Source organism: Simochromis diagramma, unplaced genomic scaffold (assembly GCF_900408965.1).
Source record: "Simochromis diagramma unplaced genomic scaffold, fSimDia1.1 OVJJ01000685.1, whole genome shotgun sequence".
Classification (NCBI taxonomy): Eukaryota; Metazoa; Chordata; class Actinopteri; order Cichliformes; family Cichlidae; genus Simochromis; species Simochromis diagramma.
Genome location: NW_024387477.1, coordinates 2,387,769 through 2,405,235, shown reverse-complemented (window position 1 = coordinate 2,405,235; position 17,467 = coordinate 2,387,769). Strand labels below are relative to the sequence as shown.

Genomic DNA, 17,467 nt, shown 5'->3' with positions numbered 1-17,467 from the left:
CAGAAGTCAACATCGTTCTGCTGCACGTCAGCCTGTGGATTAGATCAGCTGATCTCAGATCAATAGTGTCATTTATTCAGTCACACTGACAGACAGCATGACTCTGTTCTGAATCAGTCAGTGTCTGTGTTCAGGATTACGGTGGTGAAACGCAGCGAAAGATAACTGTTTAATCTGGACCGTCCTTGACCTGCCTCCACCAAACACTGAGCTCACACGCATGCACTGTGTGTGTGTGTGTGTTCTCACTAAGTCTACAGGGTTGTAGAGAGTGACTGATCAGGACAATAGGCCTAATATGCCTTTAAAGGCTCCAGTAAATGAATTATATGGAAACCTTGCATGAGAGGCGGTGCATGGATGAATAGCAGGCACTGAGCTGCTGAAGGAGAAAAGATCAGCTGCTGCTTATAACCAGGGTCCTTTTGACAGGTTAGCCAATTAAAACTAGTTCACTGAAAACTTACTTGGAGAATAGATTAAAACCTCAAATGCATCTTAATGGTCCCCGAATGTTTCACAATAGATAACAACAGGTGGCAATCTTTGAAAGAACCAGAACAGCTTTGCTGGTGTTAAATCATGTGATGGAAAAAGTGCCTGACCAAAGTTGATTTTTAGGGGGATTACCACCAACCTACTTCCAGTTTAGCCAACGTTACACACTAATCCAAAACAGAATGTAGTTGAAACACCAGCAAAAAACAAAAAGTACATAAAAACTAAGTAAAAGGACTTCAGGAACTCCAAAGAATAATTACAGCCCACCTACAGTGCTGTCTGCAAATCAGAGCCCAAAGAGGAAAAACTAAAATAAAACGTTTTATCCCCTCAACTAATTCAGTTCACACACAAACAAGCACAGCAGCGTGTCCGGCACACTGTAACAAGCACATGTATCGATTACTACCAATCAGACATCTCCATCTCCGGGCAAAACAAAGCTGAAGAGTCCCAGAGATGACGCACAGTTGGCCGGGAAAGCTTGTAGCCGTTGCGGGGATACTCACTGTGTCTGCTGAATCTCAAACGGCCTCAGGGTGAAGTCATCCCTCAGATACTGAAACCAAGACATCTGCGCCGTCACTGGACTAATGATTGGATTATTTGTCTCAGTCGTGGGCTGGCGTCCTCAGCTCCGTGATGCTGCGTTCAGGAGACACCACGGAAACTCCGCAATCCCGTCTCACCAACAAATCATTAGTGTTTAGGTTTACACTCCAATCCTATTTTTTAATATATAAATATATATATAGTTTAATAGCGACCTACACTACCGTGATATCTTCCTGCTAATGCTATCCTAGGTTGGGTTCAGGAAATAAAGAGGCGTTAACCGGTTCTCGGGGTATTTAATTAGCGGGTTTTGATGCCTTTGTGGAAGATTTCCTCTGGGTGTTCTCAATGTGGAAAATGCTCTAATTGCACTTACACAAAAGCAAAAACATGCACTCTACTGGATATGTCGTAATACGTCCATTCAGCAGCGATCCTTGTGCTTTTTCCAGGATAAGTGTTTACTGAACAAAACAAGAGTACACACAGTCCAGCGTGCCTGTGGTTAATAACGTTAAAACCAACTCAAGCATGTAACCCATGAATCCTATTAGTATACTTAAAAGAAAAAACCTGGAAAAGCTTTCGAAACAGACAGTTAGACAATAATGAGAGGATTAGGATCAAGTTACATTAAACAGCTTCCCCTTCAAGTTTCTATTAAGCACAGGTTGTAACTTATTAAGGCTGAACAAACCACTAAATGGTCTTTGACGTGGGTCCCAGTAGACTGGTTGCTAGGCTAAGGAACAAATCACAGGACGGTGTAGTATCGTTGTTGTTGATCAATTCGCATTTTTCCAAGGGACACTTGAACGCACCTTAAGCACGAACTGAACACCGCCCAGCTGACTTTAGATCAGATAAGAAAATTATGTCTGCAAGAAATGATCTTTTAACAAAGTCACAGCAGCTCAGAGGCAAACTGAGGTGTGTGTGTGTACAAACTCGCATTATACAGCTCCGACTGTCAGCGGGGCTGAAGGGGAGACACAGGTGTAGCTACGAGGCACAGGTTCAAATGAGCGCAGTACTTCAGATCCAAAAGTATGTATGTGGTGTTAAGTTAAAGAGAACCTGCTATGCTTATTGCTAGCTCCATTTTTCATTGTGTGTGTATTATTTTTATTCTCGGAATGCTACAGCAGCTTTGTATGACAATTCGATATAATCTTTATTTGTCTCATATTGGGCCTTGGTAGACCCGCCCCCCCAGTTCATGGAGCCTCCTCTAACTGGCTGCTCCTCTCAAACAGAAGGTTCGGTCGCTTTAAACTGAGAGTTTCGAGCAGTCTGAAGCCTGACCTTCAGGATTACTTATACTGTAATGCACTGACCTCACCACTTGAAACATTGTTTAATATGGACATCAACACTGTTAAAGTGTATATATGACAGAAAATGAACGAAGTGCAACTTCATTGCGTATTTTGGTTAAAAGTGGTTGTGTTTATATGCAAAAGAAGTTTTTATAATTTGCTTTCTTTTATGACAAAGTGAGAAAAAAGTGAGACTCATGATATTACCCAGACTGGAGATTTAGTTTTACAGTCTAGCACATGCACAAGAATGTCTTATCATCGTAGGATTTATACTACCATCTAGTGCAGCAGCTGAGGAACTGTGGCTTTGGATTCTCTGCTGTTATACATGTATTCCAGTGATATGATAAAGAAGCATGTCCAAACACGCTGCCAACAGTGACACTATAGAGTGCCCCCTGTTGGACAAAATGTGCAACATCAACCATCACAACATGCTTGCATGGGTTTCTTCAAAGGCTTCTTTGCATTTTAATTTTTGACATATCAGTCATTATAAATGCAGATACAGATGCAGCAGCTAAAAGCTAATTTTGGTTGTTGGTATTAGTTGGGCTCTTGGACTGTACCAGTTTAGCTTTCCATGATTCACAGTTTAAAATTGTCCGTATAGATCTTATCCCGGAGCTTGGTGTAACCCCCTCTGTTCATTATGTCAGAAAATAAGGCAAGAATAATAGGCCTGGTTATAATAAACCAATTATGTCTTTGAGGGATTATTGAAACCAACACTGCAAACTTAATACATTTTATTAAAGAGTTAGAAACCAAACGTACTTTAATTTAGTTGACAACATTCAGTCAAAAAACACATCAAACACACTGATTAAAAAATGCTTCATCTACTGTTGTGTTTTTAATCACAAAAAGACTAATAACAATTTCTGACACGACTACAAAAAAACATCAGAAATATACAAATTACTTTTGAAAAAACAGAAAAGTCATAAAAACAGACTACAAACCGGATCAGAGTGTCAATAACGTTGTTCTACAACATGATGAACAGAGCTGTGAACTGGCATTAAAGGATGATCCAGTTTACAGAGACAATATTTGATATGGATTAAAAGTTATGGGCTGGAGTAGCGTGAACATTAGCATGTCAAGCCAACTGATAGCATTCAAAAACAAAACAAAAAAAAAAAGCTGTAAAGCTCACGGTTTGGATGGAGAGAGAGAGGCGGTGGATGGTGCTCTGAGTTTAGTTCATTACAGCCTCCCTGCCTCCTTGAACTTACTGAGCAGTCCATCATCTGCCCTCAGGGGGAAGTAGAGTGTCCGGGTTTTGTAATACTGGGGGTTTGACTGGAGGTTCTGGATGACATCAGCGATGAGATGGGCTCGCTCCACACCGCAGCCCGGCGCGTCATAGCCCAGCTTGGTGAAGTGGACGTGCAGGTGGTAATAGGAGGGCTGGTAGTGCAGGTAGACTCTCAGCTTACTGGCTGGAAGGTTGTAGCGCTGGAGGATGGCTTCCTAATTTACACAGATATCATCGCAGAGAATGAATGAAGCCACATTGAGTAAAGATGATTGATATGCATATAGCTCTCTTTAACTGAGACCTGAGGATCACTTTAACCCCACCTTTCCTTTCTGGAAGATGTTCTGCAGCAGCGGGACATGCTCTGATGTCAGATCTCGAAGGCTCTTGATGTCTCTCTGATGTGCTATTGCAATGAGGTACAAATCATCCACCTGAAAGAAGACAGATGTGCCGAGGTTGTTAAGTGGTCTAAAAATCCAAGAACTCGCCATCCAGTAAGCTTTTGAGTAAAAAGCTCCAGGGGCTGAAAAATGAAGCTTATAGTTCTTTGAATGGCTGCTTGAAGCTGGCTCACTAAAGAGTTAATCCACAGTCACCCCATGTTAGAGAATACAATTTCAGAGCAAGGGAGTGAATTTCTATATAGCTAACCAGTTTAAATTGCATTAAGGATTGTATTAAGTTATGCAGTATTGGTGCTGTGGCAACTTTAATTGACAGGCAGATGCTTTTTCCAGTATATTCGCTGAACTGTAACGTACGAGTACATTCTAGGGAAGTTTTTCACTAGCCAAAACTTGCCTTGCTAACCAAGCTAGCTAGTGCCATTGTTAGCAGAGTCCCATGGTTTAGTTACTATGACCTGAAAAAAGCGACTCAGCCCAAAAATGTCATTAGGAAGGTTTTTCTGAGGTCACAGAAGTGGGAACTCAGGGCCATTTTTCCATAGATTTCTATGAAGTTGCCCTCTGCAGGCCAGTATATGTGCAGGTTTAATCACACCTGCACATATACTGTGTTCAAGTTACACTCTTAACATGAAGCCTTAAGCCAAAAGACTTACTATATCAGTTACACTGTATGTCCTCTTCATGAACCGTAACAAGCGTAGGGCAAGTTCATCATAAAACACAAATAAGTTACTTTCTCCAAAGTTTCATTTTCAAAAGACACATCAGGTTTGGGATATTACCATTTATCACAATCATTAAGGAAAAATGTAGATCGATCAGTCTAATTGTGTTAATCATACAAATAATGGCAGACTGTGATTTATTTACTTATTTTTCAATAAAGGGAATATTGCATGAAGGTGTTCCATAAGCACATTGGTGCACTCCATTTTGGGCTTTTGTGCTCAAGAACATTCTTTCCAATCTTACCACTTTGCATCTAAATGTATATTATAATGTTAAAATGCTCCAGCCTGGAGTTGTCATGCAATGCTAAATGAAATATTACAGAGGTACAGAAGAATAGTGTTTGTGCCACTGTAAATGTAAATATATGATTGTCTGCATAGAAATGAGGTCTGCAAAACATGCCAGAGCTTTAGTGTAAAATCATGTTCTAGTTTATTCTGGTTGATCAAGAGGTTTTAAAGTCAGTGAAGCAGTGTCAACATTAGTGGCCTCTGACCTGTTTTTGGTCCCACTTGAAATCCGGAAGGAGGACAAAGCCGACGTCAGGATCTGGATCTTCATAAACGATCCGTTCAGCCTCTGCCTTCTTCTCCAAGATGTTGTAAACCCACTGCAAGGTAAAAATCAGGGAAAAGTGAGCAGTGTGGACTCCAAAGAGCAGACTGGAGCAGAAGAGGTACTCCAAAGAGACTGACCTGCACACTAAAACTCTGCTTCACAATGTGGGGTAGAGTAATATTCTTATAGTCTTCCTCCGTTTCCTCGACCAGGAAACTCTCCTTACGCTGGTATTTCTTTATATGCTTCTCAGTGGCTGGACACACCACTGTGGTCTTAATCTCTGTATAACAGAAACATGCAGGTTATCTGACTGACATCACATAACATTCAGACAGTTTACTAGTGGGGTAGCATACCATTGAGATGAGGGGGAGCCTGGAGCCGATATGTGCTGTAGATGTCGTTTTTCATCTCCAGTTTGAGTGTGGAACCACTAAAGAGCTCAGCCAGTGAGTCTTCTCTGATCGGGGTCTTTTCAAGGATAACCACAGCATCCTGATCTGCAACCTTAAGATCATAGTAAGATACCATAAGATCAAAGTTCCTATCAGGCCTGGTTTGCAAAAAACAAAAACAAAACAAATGACTATTATTTTGAAAAGTCAAACCGGAAGCTAGTGTCGTACAGTTCCTTACAAATCATTCAAAAACCACTTTCAAAAACGGCTTCCTTTAAAACGCCGCTTGCAACTCTGTAACAATAGTTACAAGTAACAAATAGCTGCATATGGTCTGTACACTGAGCAACGGTAGCTAACTTTACAACAACGCTACCTTTCCGTGGATAAAGATGTTTTTCTCTCGGGCGGAGTCACTCAACACGCTTGAGGTTTTGAACCCAGACAGGACATTTTCCTGGACCGACTCATTTCCATCTTCTCGCCCATTCTCATTGTCAGTTTTCCCCCTCTTGACGTCTGGAGCTGGTTCACCAGTTTTATCGTTGTCGAGTAGACGTTTGGCGCTCGTGTCCGCCATGTTCAGTATCGCTGCTTCGAAGATCGTGTATTGTACACGATGTTTTCACCCCGACTCAAAAATAAATAATATTAAATAACAAATATGCTATTAAATGCATGTAAGATAACATTAAGAATGTATATTAACATTGTTTTCATTTTATTATCTGTAAAATGTAATAAATTGATATTTGTATTTGTACTTATTGACTTTAGTATTCATTCTCCTGTTTATATAGTTTCCAGTTGGTTTATTTATTTATGTGGTTTTATTATTTTGGATTTATGATTATTATTATGTATTTTTAACATCAGACTTCAGGTGATTCGAGTGGTGGTTAGCTAATATATCTGAAAACAAAAACAAACAAAACAAAAACATGTAAATTAAAAAAATAGATCTGGTTATTTTTAATAATAATAATAATGATAATAATAATGGATTGCATTTATATAGCGCTTTTCGAGACCCTCAAAGCGCTTTACAATTCCACTATTCATTCACTCTCACATTCACACACGGGTGGAGGCAGCTACAGTCAGGGCAGCTGTGGCTACAACTTTTTATAGTAACTCTCATGTTTGTTTGTTTTTTGAGTTGTTTATTCAATAATTAAATAACTGTAACGTCAAAACAATGACTTTGGGCGTTTTTTTTCTCTCACACTTAGCAAACAGTAGCTTTCAGGGAATGTTCCCTATAGATTTTGCAAAATCAATCAATCAATATATTTGAAATTATTTTTTCCCGCAACACTCCAAACACTTCAGCTTTCGTTCTGTTTGTAGGCAGATCTTTCTTCTTTGGCTCTGGTACCATCAACAGCAGTTTCTTTCTTATTGTTGGTAATTCGGTTAATTTGCGGAAGTCAACAATGTGCGGAGTGAGACCTCTCACTCGCCTCCTATTCTTCAGTTACGTTAATGTAAATTTAACGGATAGAGATCATCGCCCCTATTTATTCTATGAAAATGAAAGCTGTGAATTTCTTTTAACTCTTTTAGGGCTACCTACTCCTCAGTTGTTTTCACGGCTCTGTAATTAAACTGCATTTTCTTTATTCTGAGCCTGTTGTACAAATGAAGCTACACGCAGGCTGACTGGCAGATACTCGGGATGTAACTGATTTGTTACAACGCAAAAGTTTCATTAGACTGCGGCTATCATCTCATTTTAATTAGACTGGGTGCTGGTATTCAGCGGGACATTTAATATGACTGACACGTGACTGAACTCGTCAAATGAGCCGCGGGCGCCGAGCTGAAATAGCCAATGAAGAGTGACAGCTGGTTAATCAGGAAGTAATTAAATCACTCAAACGGGCACGCTGTTTTGTTTTGACGGGAGTGCGCAGGGCGGAAGTTTGAACAGCAGGAGGCTAACGTCAGGATATCGCGCTATAGCCGTTTTTGGCTCCTCTAAAATGGACATCTTTGTCCTGAAGTGTTTTTTCCTGCTGGTCCTTCACACGTCGACGTATCCTGCTGCCGCGGGGAGAGGTAGGTGGGGTTTGGACTTCAGGTGTAATCTGATTGCTGTTAGCAAAACTTCATAGACTTTCTAATGACTGTAACTTGGTTAACTTATATTGGCTGTAATGAGTGCAGAATATTTATTGACTCAGTGGCTGGTGCTACTGTTGGCTGTTAGTTTAATTTAATTTACCAACTGAATGGCGCTTTGTTTGGTATGTTTTACGCGTCCAGCTTATTTTCAGGTTCAATTTTTAAGTTTCTGTTCTTGGATGTTTAAATGCGCTTACTTTAAGTTTACTAGAATAATGGTACACCCCCACATTAGTGTGACTCTTCCTGGAAACTGTGGCAAAGCGCTCAGTGGCTGATTTGAGGGATGGAGAGAAAGTGAGTAATCTGTGATTGTGTTTGCTTTCAGAGAGGAAAAATGTCCTTTTCATCATGGCAGATGATTTGCGGACATCTCTGGGGTGCTATGGGGATCCGGTGGCTAAATCGCCCAACATTGACCAGCTGGCATCCAGAGGCCAAGTCTTTCTCAATGCCTTTGCGCAGGTCAGTTGCATTGTTCGTGTTAGCTGTGGTGAATTGAACTGCATTGTTTAACTTCACTGGATCTCTCTTTTCCTCTCTCAGCAAGCTGTGTGCGGTCCCAGTCGGGTATCCATGTTAACCAGTCGCAGACCGGACACAACCAGGCTCTATGACTTCAACTCCTACTGGAGAGTCCATTCTGGAAACTACACGACTCTGCCACAGTACTTTAAATCTCAAGGGTACTTCACTATGTCTGTGGGCAAGGTGTTTCACCCAGGTAGGTTTAACCAGGTGCATTTTGAATAGAAAGAACTGCACATGCACCACTTTCCAGTAGAATAGCTGTGAAAATAATGGTTGTTTTTTTTCACTCTGTAGGCATTGCCTCCAACAATACTGACGACTATCCTTACAGCTGGTCCATCCCAGCCTATCACCCACCTTCATTCACATATGAGAAAAAAAAGGTACGACTTTCACCGTGTTGATTATAAAAGGAGCCTTTCAAATGGAGAGCCTGTTTCTCAATGTTAATGATCCTTTAGCACACCGTGATTCATCAGTTTCCAAGAGGTACCCCCTCAGGGAATAATTCACCTGTGTCAGAATACACGCTACCAACCAGTTACCTCCTGGGCTACACATGCAGTGTCATGTCCCATTGTCTGGGGCAGCTGGAGAAGTTTTAGCATTCCCGAGCGTGTTATTTACTTATTTTCTGTTGTCGACTTAAACCTGGAAATATCTAAAGTCTGTGTTGAGCACAGACCTTATTTCATCCATCTAACCAAAATTCCAAGAATCTAAATTGGTTTAGAAAAAAAGGAACTGGGAGTATAAAGTGCTAACTCATTTCCTTGTGACTCTTTTCTGTGGCAGAACTTTGATTCTATTTATGACTGAAAACTGTTTTCAACAAAACCTCTAAACGCATCATCTACACTGGGTATCAAACTGCTTCTAGCAGCTAAAGATGTTACTTAAAGTACAGCAGAGCCCAAAGACATTGGTACATAAGCAAGTCGATTCTGGAGTCTTTGTGGCCACAACACAACTTCAGATGTCACATAATTTTCATACAAACGTTGTTTCCAGATGTGTAAAGGGAAGGATGGGAAACTCCACGTCAACTTGCTCTGTGCTGTGAATGTGAGCGAGCAGCCTGGGGGAACCCTCCCTGACCTGGAGAGCACAGAGGAGGCGGTGAGGTTACTGAAGAGTCGAGTCAACGATGACGATCCTTTCTTCTTGGCCGTGGGTTTTCATAAGCCGCATATACCTTTTAGGATTCCACAGGTTTGTCACTTATTATCCATTCCTACTGTTCCTCTGGACTGCTTGAACTCTACTGTACATGTTGGTTAGCTACATCACTGCAGTTACAAAGTATTGATATGACTTCCCGGTGACTCTTCTTCAGTCCAGTCACTTAATACTTGCAGGTTTCACATAACTCAGTTTCTGACTTGAACTAAGACTTTATAAGTCAGATGAATCCTCTTATATTAAGCACTGAGGAGTAGAGCTGCACCATTATGGCCAACATGATTATCCCCATTACTTTGATCTATATTGAGATCCTGAATATTTATTATGATTCTTTTATTTTTAGTGACAAATAGCACTTTTACAATGTTGCTGTGCTGCATTCCTGCTAATGTGCAAATGCTAAATTCAGTCAATCCCTGAAGGAAAATATAAATAAAAAAATTGCACAAAGTGAAATAAACAGGTCACTGCTTTCATTTTTGCACTGTGGTGTTTAAACATGATGCATCGGCTCAGGAGAAGCATGAAGCATGCCTGGTGTTTTTGACATTCACATGGTTGTGCACCATGAATTCGCCCTCGAGGGTCAGGCAATTCTGATCTAAGCTGTCAAAGGGAAAAGGTTTGTGCAGACGACCTGAACTGTAGCAACCTGCTGTTCAAACAAAGGATCTCGCTGCTGTCCTTGACACAGTGAAGGAGCACGTCACAAATATGTTAGATATGGTCTGTAGCAGCAGGAGAGTTGGGAGTGCTGTATAGCTTCACGAGACGATAACCCTGAAGAAGATAAAAGGGACATCAGAAGCATTTTGAATAAGTGTGGAGCTTATTGATTGCACTTTATATCACTATTGTAGCTCTAACTTTGAATGAGTTGACCAAGATCAACATGATGTAGTGAACCTCGACTCAGAGCAGTGTTTTTAACAAGATACTACTAATTTTATTTCAGTTGCTTAATATTTTATTACTCTACTATACTTGCTAAGTCTTGGAGTTTTGTAAGACCTGACTACAGAAAGCATTCAGTTGAATATTTCACTCATACTGACTGATTTATGAGTTTGCACAGTCCTGGAGTGAGCACTCAGTCTGATTGGCAGCACTGAAAAGAAACTCAACGACTGCTGATGGAATCTGGGTTATTCACACCACAAACAGTAACTCACTGATGGTATACTCTATGCAATTCAGTTAGTCCTCAGCCCCTCAGGGAACAGCCTGTCCTTAGCACAAAGGTGGCTCAGTGTGTGAAGAGTGGAAGATATTGTTCTGCTGCTTAACAGTAATGTTCGTTTGGACAAAAGAAGCCTATAAGAATATTGAAAACAATAAAGTACAGCTGTAACGCAATAAAAACAAATGAGATCGATGTCTTGTGTTGGGTCAAAGGCCAGGGAGTGTCAGAAAACCCGAATCAGAAATAATTCTGAGATTTTTCCACAGGAATACCTGACCCTGTATCCTCTAGACCAAATGACTCTGGCCCCCGACCCAGATGTCCCTGAACGCCTTCCCACTGTGGCCTACAACCCCTGGACCGATGTAAGGAAGAGAGAGGATGTGCAAAAACTCAACATTAGCTTCCCCTACGGATCTATACCGAAAGACTTCCAGGTATGAACCAGCTGCTCTCAGCACCTCCAGTTTGGTTACCGTGGTTGTTCCTCCTGAAGCGAACAGCAACACTGTAGTGTTTTATATCCTGTGTTCCAGCTGCGTATCCGTCAGCACTACTATGCTGCAGTGTCATATATGGATGCTCAAGTTGGTCGGCTGCTCAGTGCACTGGAAGAGCTGGGGCTGGCAGACAACACTATGGTGGTGTTCACCTCTGATCATGGTGAGGAGACGTGTAGCTGGATGAGATGTAGGCAGCTAATGTTAATCAGTTTGTTTTGTTTCTTTCTTTTTAAGCATTTAGAAAAATAAGTTGCTAAAATATCTTTTATCAGGTGTTCTGTGCAAATTAAACAATATGGTTTATTGAGCTTGTCATGTTTATCTTGCACCACCAGATGGCACTGTTGTAACAGCAAATTGTGCCATGATTTGTTCCCATAGGGTTTTTTTTCTACTCTCTCTACCCTCAGCTCTTTCTCTGCACCACTTACCGTTTTTGGGTTTTTTTTTTTTTTTTTTTTTTTTTTTTTTTTTTTTTTTCAGCTTTGTGACTGGAAAACTCTGTTCTCTTTTAATGTCTCATTCAGTTGAGAGCACTAGACTGAATCCTCTGTGTGACTGTTTGATGAATCACTGCGTAAAGCCCAGTCAAATGCCATCATTTTCATGACTGGGACAAACATCAGTCAAATGTGTTGCCTTAAATGAAAAGTATTACTTGTATGACTGAGACTGATCAATTTCTTTGTCTCCTGTTTGCCCGAGTCTTAATGAACTGTGTGCTACTGGGCTTCTGTTGCTGCAGGTTGGTCACTGGGTGAGCATGGTGAATGGGCTAAATACTCGAATTTTGATGTTGCAACACGCGTACCTCTGATCTTCTTTGTTCCTGGTGGCAATGAAGCCGGTACATCAACCTTCCCGTTTATAGACATCTTAAGGGAATCTGTGCACAGCATCAAAAGTAAGACCCCCCCAAAAAAAAGCATTTAATAATATGCTTGTTTAACATTAATACAGTCTTTGATTTCCATATAGAGCTTAAAAATGATTTACACAGGGATACACTTTGATATTTTGCCTCCAGAGAGCTTTTACTTCAAATGCAAGTGATGCAATAATCATGAAATTTAAGTGGAGGATGTTTAGTAAATGGTAGTGGAGATCTTGACTAGCTTCGTTTTTAAGGCGTCTGTAATTGGGTGACTTTTATCTGTCTTAGGTGGCAAAGTCAGAAGTAGGCTGGTGGAGCTGGTGGATGTCTTTCCTACTGTGTCCTACCTGGCCGGCCTCAAAGTTCCCGTGCAGTGCCCTGACATTTCTTTCCAGGTATCAGGATATGAACATCAATCTGTGTTTCTAATCACAAGAACAAATTGTAATCTGTCTGCAGCTTTGACCTGGTTACCTGCAAAACGGATGATATTCCCATCAGCCTTGAAGACCAGTGTGCTCGGGACAGCACCTTTGTGCTGTCAATGAGACTTTAGTTGGATATGAGCGCCTGAAGTGTTCATGTCGAGCTAGATTTTTCTTCAAAGTAGAGAATACCACAGCTGGTAGAAGTTCCTGATGCCTATAAGTCTTTAAAAAAACTCTGAGGGTTATTAAAACTGAAAATAAATTGATGCTGTGAATGTCTGCTTAATGCTAACATGTTACTATTGTTGCAGTAAGCGTGGCTGTAATCAGACAAACCTCTGCATTACTGCTGCAATAGAAGAACTCTGAACTCTGTTTTCTCCGGGTTGCAGCAGCTCCCTCTGCATAATCTGTGCTTCTGCATTCATATCACTGAAATGGCCTCAGATTCTTCTCACCATTGTTGTTGCGCACTGCAAAAGTGACAGCGTTCCCACTCCCAGGCTGTACAGTTCGTCGGCACATATGCGAAACAGCTGAAATGGTTCACACGAGTCCATTAGCAGCCTCTCACTACGAACATGCCGGACTACTACAATCGGCTTTCATTGATCTTCAGACTGTGTTCATACTACACTCTCTGCCTAACGAGACCAGAAGAGAACTCCATCCATCTATCTTCTTAACTGCTTATCCACGCAGGGCTGCAGAAGGCTGGAGGCTCTCGGAGCTGACAGGGTGTGCCCTATCATTCGGATAGGTCGCCGTTCCATCTGGACTCTTAACACAGAGACAGATAATCAGGCAGCCAATTAAGAACCATGAGTGGGCCTAACATGCTCGTCTTAAGAGAAAGCACAGCACCTTCTCAGGACCTTCTAGTGGTGAAGCAGCTCTTTGCCTCCCACCGTACCTGAACTAATATCTGCAGCTTAAAGCATAATGTCATTGCGATCGGAGTTCAAATGACGTTGCGTTAATATGACAAAGTAAACCAAACGAAGCCCAAAGATAGCAGGCATGAATGTGATCCAACTACCCCTGACATCTACTCCCTTCACCTGTTTAGCCCGTTTTCTTGCCTTCAGGTGGAGTTGTGTACTGAAGGAGAAAACCGTGACTACGCTGCGCCACAAGGGCGAAGCGAGAGGACTCGAGAAGATGTAGCTTTCAGCCAATATCCTCGCCCTGCTGATGCACCACAGGTAGGTAGTTTGTTTCAAAAAAGGGGGAAAAAAAGCTCTCATTAGCCAGCTAAGGTTAACTCATTAGTTTTGTATCAGTGTGGAAGTAATTGCAGAGCAGAAGGCAGGCATGTTATTAATACAGACGTGTCTTGATGCTGCTTTAATAAGTTGATTATGAATTTGTAGTTAAATGTCTGAATTTGCAGAGGTCAGCCACTGACGTGTGTGTGTGTGTGGGGGGTGGTGTACTGGAGCCGCCATCAAGCACAGTCGTTGTATTAAAGTATCCAGGCCAGTGCTGCTCCTGCTGTAGGTTAATCTCTGTATGCAGGAGTTTGGCACTCTGTCTGCAGCTGGCTCGCAGTTTGAGCTGGCAGCTGCAGATCTGACAGCGCTGCATGAGATTTCTCCAGCTCAAAGATGCTTTAAACTCCAAATTCTTCCCTTAGGAGAACTCTGACCTCCCTGACCTCAAAGACATAAAGATCATGGGTTACTCTCTGCGCACCTGGGACTACAGGTACACTCTGTGGCTGGGCTTCAATCCCAAAACATTTCAGGTAGGTAACCACAAACTCATCCCGCATAACGGTCGTCTTCCTTTCATCAGCATCGGTCTCTTTATTCTCCCCCGAGTGAGCGCGTTAGGCTCAGCCTGGGGAGTTGAACGTGATGGATCCATCCATCTTGTCTCACAATATGTTGGAGACGGAGAGAAGCAGATTAAATTTGTCTGTATCATCCATCCCGCTCTCCATCCAGGTGAATGTGTCTGACGTCCATGCTGGGGAGTTGTACATGTCAGCAGACGACCCCGGTCAGGACAAGAACATCTTCAATAACTCTGATTACAGTGAGATAATGAGGAAGACTGCCAGCCTTCCTCAGGTAAATTGGGTTTTATAGACGTTTCTCCTCTTAGACATTCATTTACTCACTTCCTGACCCGTGGTTGTCGTCCAGACTGTTGGTTTGCAGATGAGAATGAAGCTGGAGTTCCACTACCTCACAGCGGGGATGAAAACGAGCAGAGGGAAGCCATGAGAAGCACAACAGATGGGGACGAGTAAAAAGGGACGATGGAGTGAAAGGGAAAAAAAGGCTTGAACATGTAATTTGTGTGCACTTGGTTCTTCAGGCTGATGTTTGTGCTTGAGAAATCATTGGTAGGCAGATCTCATGCTTTGACTTAGAAAACATTTCAGAGCAGAATAGTTTGACGCTAACAAAAAGAAACGCGCCTGTTTGCAGAAACTTGTAATTCATACATGATATGAATGCAGATACTTTATTTTAACCAAGCGCACCATATTTGTGTTACCAGTTAACCCCAGAGCTGGCTTGGTTAGTAAGGTACATCCTTACATGATTCACTGATACGTGTGGTTGGAGGAAAACTGGGCTTAGAACAAAATGTACTCAGTGGAGAAATGAACATTTGACTCAAAGCTGCAGTTTGAAGCCTTAATGAAATGTCATCATGTGAGTCACGTTAGGATTGAACCACCATACTGTGGGCAGAAGCAGGGACACCGGTTACCAAACCTTTTTTTCTTTTTTGGTATCAGCGTGTGAACATGTTTTTTTTTTCTTATTTAAAGTTGGGCATTTTAACACGGGAATCTGTGGCAACAGACACAACCTTTGGAGCCGGCCACAAGTGCATTTTTGGTATTTGCTTGTTTGCTTCATTTTTCCCCCCCATACAGTTGTGTAGAGGAATTGTAACCTTTGGAGCTCGAGCTGACTTATAGTCACCATACTAAGAGTGTCCCGGTTATTCAATCAAACTCTGTTTTCCCTGAAAAAACTAAAACAAACCATCATTCCTTGAATACGTCCCATTAAACCCACAGGTGTCTGTGCAGGTGGACCACTGACGGGTTTCTGTGGAAATCTCCACCTCAGACTAGATAAACGTGGCATCTGGAAGTCTTTTCATTTAAAGGAATATTGAGGAAACTTGCAGAACTCCTTTTAATCAATGTTGACACCCATGTTTGACTTCAGTGTACTGGTAAACTGCTTTAAGGGGAAGTCTCTCAGAATAGCAGCCGATAGGGACTTTTGTACTGTAGTGTTAAACAATATGACATTTCTATTTGCACTTGATGTTACTTGCAGCTATTTGCCCCCTCCCTCGTAAACAGTCAGTTCAGATCAATTCAGAGACCTGGAATGAAGGGAGTAAAAGCCACCCATAATTAAATGCAAATGAAACAGACTGTAGCTACATTTACTGTGGTTCCAGTGCGTGAACACTCGGTGCCGTGATAATTTAGAAGAAAGCAATTTCAGCTTGAACTTCAGGTCCAACAATGAATGGAAGGGATTTGCTCTGTCGACTTGTATTGTTGGCTGCACCGGCGTCATGTTAATGAGATCTAAATGAATCTTTTATCATCAGCTGGCTTCTGACAGGAGTGAGGATGTGGAAGAAATCTTAAGGTGGTTGCAGTGATTCGTCTGTCCTGGTTTCCTGTGTGCAGTAACACGCCAAATCTCAGGAACAGTAATCTGTCAGTGCAGACTCTCATTAGCATTAGAGCATCCTGAAGAGTTCTTTCTGACGGGGGCACAGGATTAACCAGATTTCAGGTTTTGCAAGAACACACTGTGTGTATATTTGTCTATTTTGATTATTAAAAATAATAAAAAAAAATTGTGCATGAGAATTAAAAGTTTGTGATCACAGCTCCTGTGAGTGTTTGTCCTGCAGAAACACTTTGCTGCCTGTCCACGTGACCCGCTGCTCTGTAATGCGTTTTGTGTTCACTCACAGCAGAAGTGTAAAGCTGCAGGGTAGTGAAGCAGCTCCTCGGGGACCTTGCCAGTCTATTCTGTGTGCTCGCTCTCTTTACAGAATGAACGCTGCTCTCTGGCACTGGGGTTGTTTTTTTTGTTTTTTTTTTGCTTGAGCCAAACCTCTGCTAACTTGTGTGTGTGATGCCACAGAGTCGATCTGTCTGCGTGACACAAACGGTTAAAAGCCTTGTAATTGTGTTTTGAGATATCGTGTGAATTCAGTCCCAGACCTTTTTTTTTTTTTTTTTTTTTTTTTTTTTTTTTTCCTCCCCCTGCCGTTTTCAATTTTCAAGCAATCATGCAGAACAATTTGTGGAACTCGATTTGAAGTGAAGTCTGTACGCCACACATGAAAATCAAAAAACTCTGCAAAGAAGGCCAGGAAGGCACTTCACATGTATCCCCTGCCAATTTCACACATGCTCTGATCATTTCCACTCCTCTTTTCATTTCATTTACTTCTCTTCATACCTGGTGAGTTTTTTTTTTTTTTTTTCTCCTCTCTCCCCCCCATTATATGAGCCTCCATCTGATCACTTGTTGAATGATAGTTAATTGTTGCACTCTGAACACTTTTGTTTCCCGTATCAATGAGTCTGATTTTTGGTGCCTCGCTCAGCAGCAGTTCACTATCCACTCTCCACTATGACGAGGTTCACGCTCATACTCGTAAGAATTAAGTGTGAGTGAGTGAGAGCAGCTGCAACTGCTCTCCTCCACTCTTTGTATTCATCACAGCTCATATTTCTGCCTCAGCGGTTTTATCAGATCAATATTTATCATCACAAGCGGTGATCTCTGACCACCATCAAATTGATCTAATGGCAGTTACACTGTTTACCTGGTGCTTTGTTTTGGTATTTTTCCTCTCCCTCTCCCGCTGCCCTCATTCCCT

At 41.7% G+C, this 17,467-nt stretch overlaps 3 protein-coding genes across 6 annotated transcripts in view; 1 reads left to right on the top strand and 2 right to left on the bottom strand.

The window, feature by feature from the left end:
• Window positions 1-1,197, bottom strand: part of zgc:66433 (uncharacterized protein LOC321250 homolog) — a 47,424-nt gene extending 46,227 nt beyond the window's left edge. Inside the window, exon 1 of one of the 3 annotated variants that reach the window (XM_040015175.1) lies at window positions 1,011-1,197. In XM_040015175.1, the coding sequence (XP_039871109.1) occupies window positions 1,011-1,075 (65 nt within the window). In that variant the 5' untranslated portion in view covers window positions 1,076-1,197. Of the gene's footprint in view, window positions 1-910; window positions 943-1,010 lie in introns of those variants that run through there. The other 2 variants (XM_040015174.1, XM_040015179.1) reach the window with 2 other exon arrangements.
• A 1,913-nt stretch (window positions 1,198-3,110) lies between these two features.
• On the bottom strand, window positions 3,111-6,368 carry dcps (decapping enzyme, scavenger). Its single transcript, XM_040015182.1, has 6 exons — window positions 6,126-6,368; window positions 5,708-5,858; window positions 5,486-5,631; window positions 5,287-5,400; window positions 3,969-4,079; window positions 3,111-3,857 (listed from the first exon to the last, which is right to left on the bottom strand). Exons 1-6 carry the CDS (start codon window positions 6,327-6,329, stop codon window positions 3,591-3,593), a joined length of 993 nt encoding a protein of 330 aa, XP_039871116.1. The 5' UTR covers window positions 6,330-6,368; the 3' UTR covers window positions 3,111-3,590.
• Window positions 6,369-7,569: 1,201 nt separating this feature from the next.
• ids (iduronate 2-sulfatase) lies at window positions 7,570-16,578 on the top strand. 2 transcript variants are annotated; one of them, XM_040016048.1, is made up of 13 exons: window positions 7,579-7,810; window positions 8,205-8,341; window positions 8,423-8,600; window positions 8,702-8,790; window positions 9,419-9,619; window positions 11,042-11,212; window positions 11,312-11,438; window positions 12,024-12,182; window positions 12,441-12,547; window positions 13,669-13,785; window positions 14,217-14,327; window positions 14,530-14,655; window positions 14,731-16,578. In XM_040016048.1, the coding sequence occupies exons 1-13, from the start codon at window positions 7,735-7,737 to the stop codon at window positions 14,809-14,811; spliced, it is 1,680 nt and encodes a 559-aa protein (XP_039871982.1). In that variant the 5' UTR covers window positions 7,579-7,734; the 3' UTR covers window positions 14,812-16,578. The 2 variants fall into 2 exon arrangements, with proteins under 2 accessions (XP_039871983.1, XP_039871982.1); XM_040016049.1 differs by lacking the exon at window positions 12,024-12,182 and having other exon boundaries at window positions 7,570-7,810.
• Window positions 16,579-17,467: the final 889 nt, after the last annotated feature.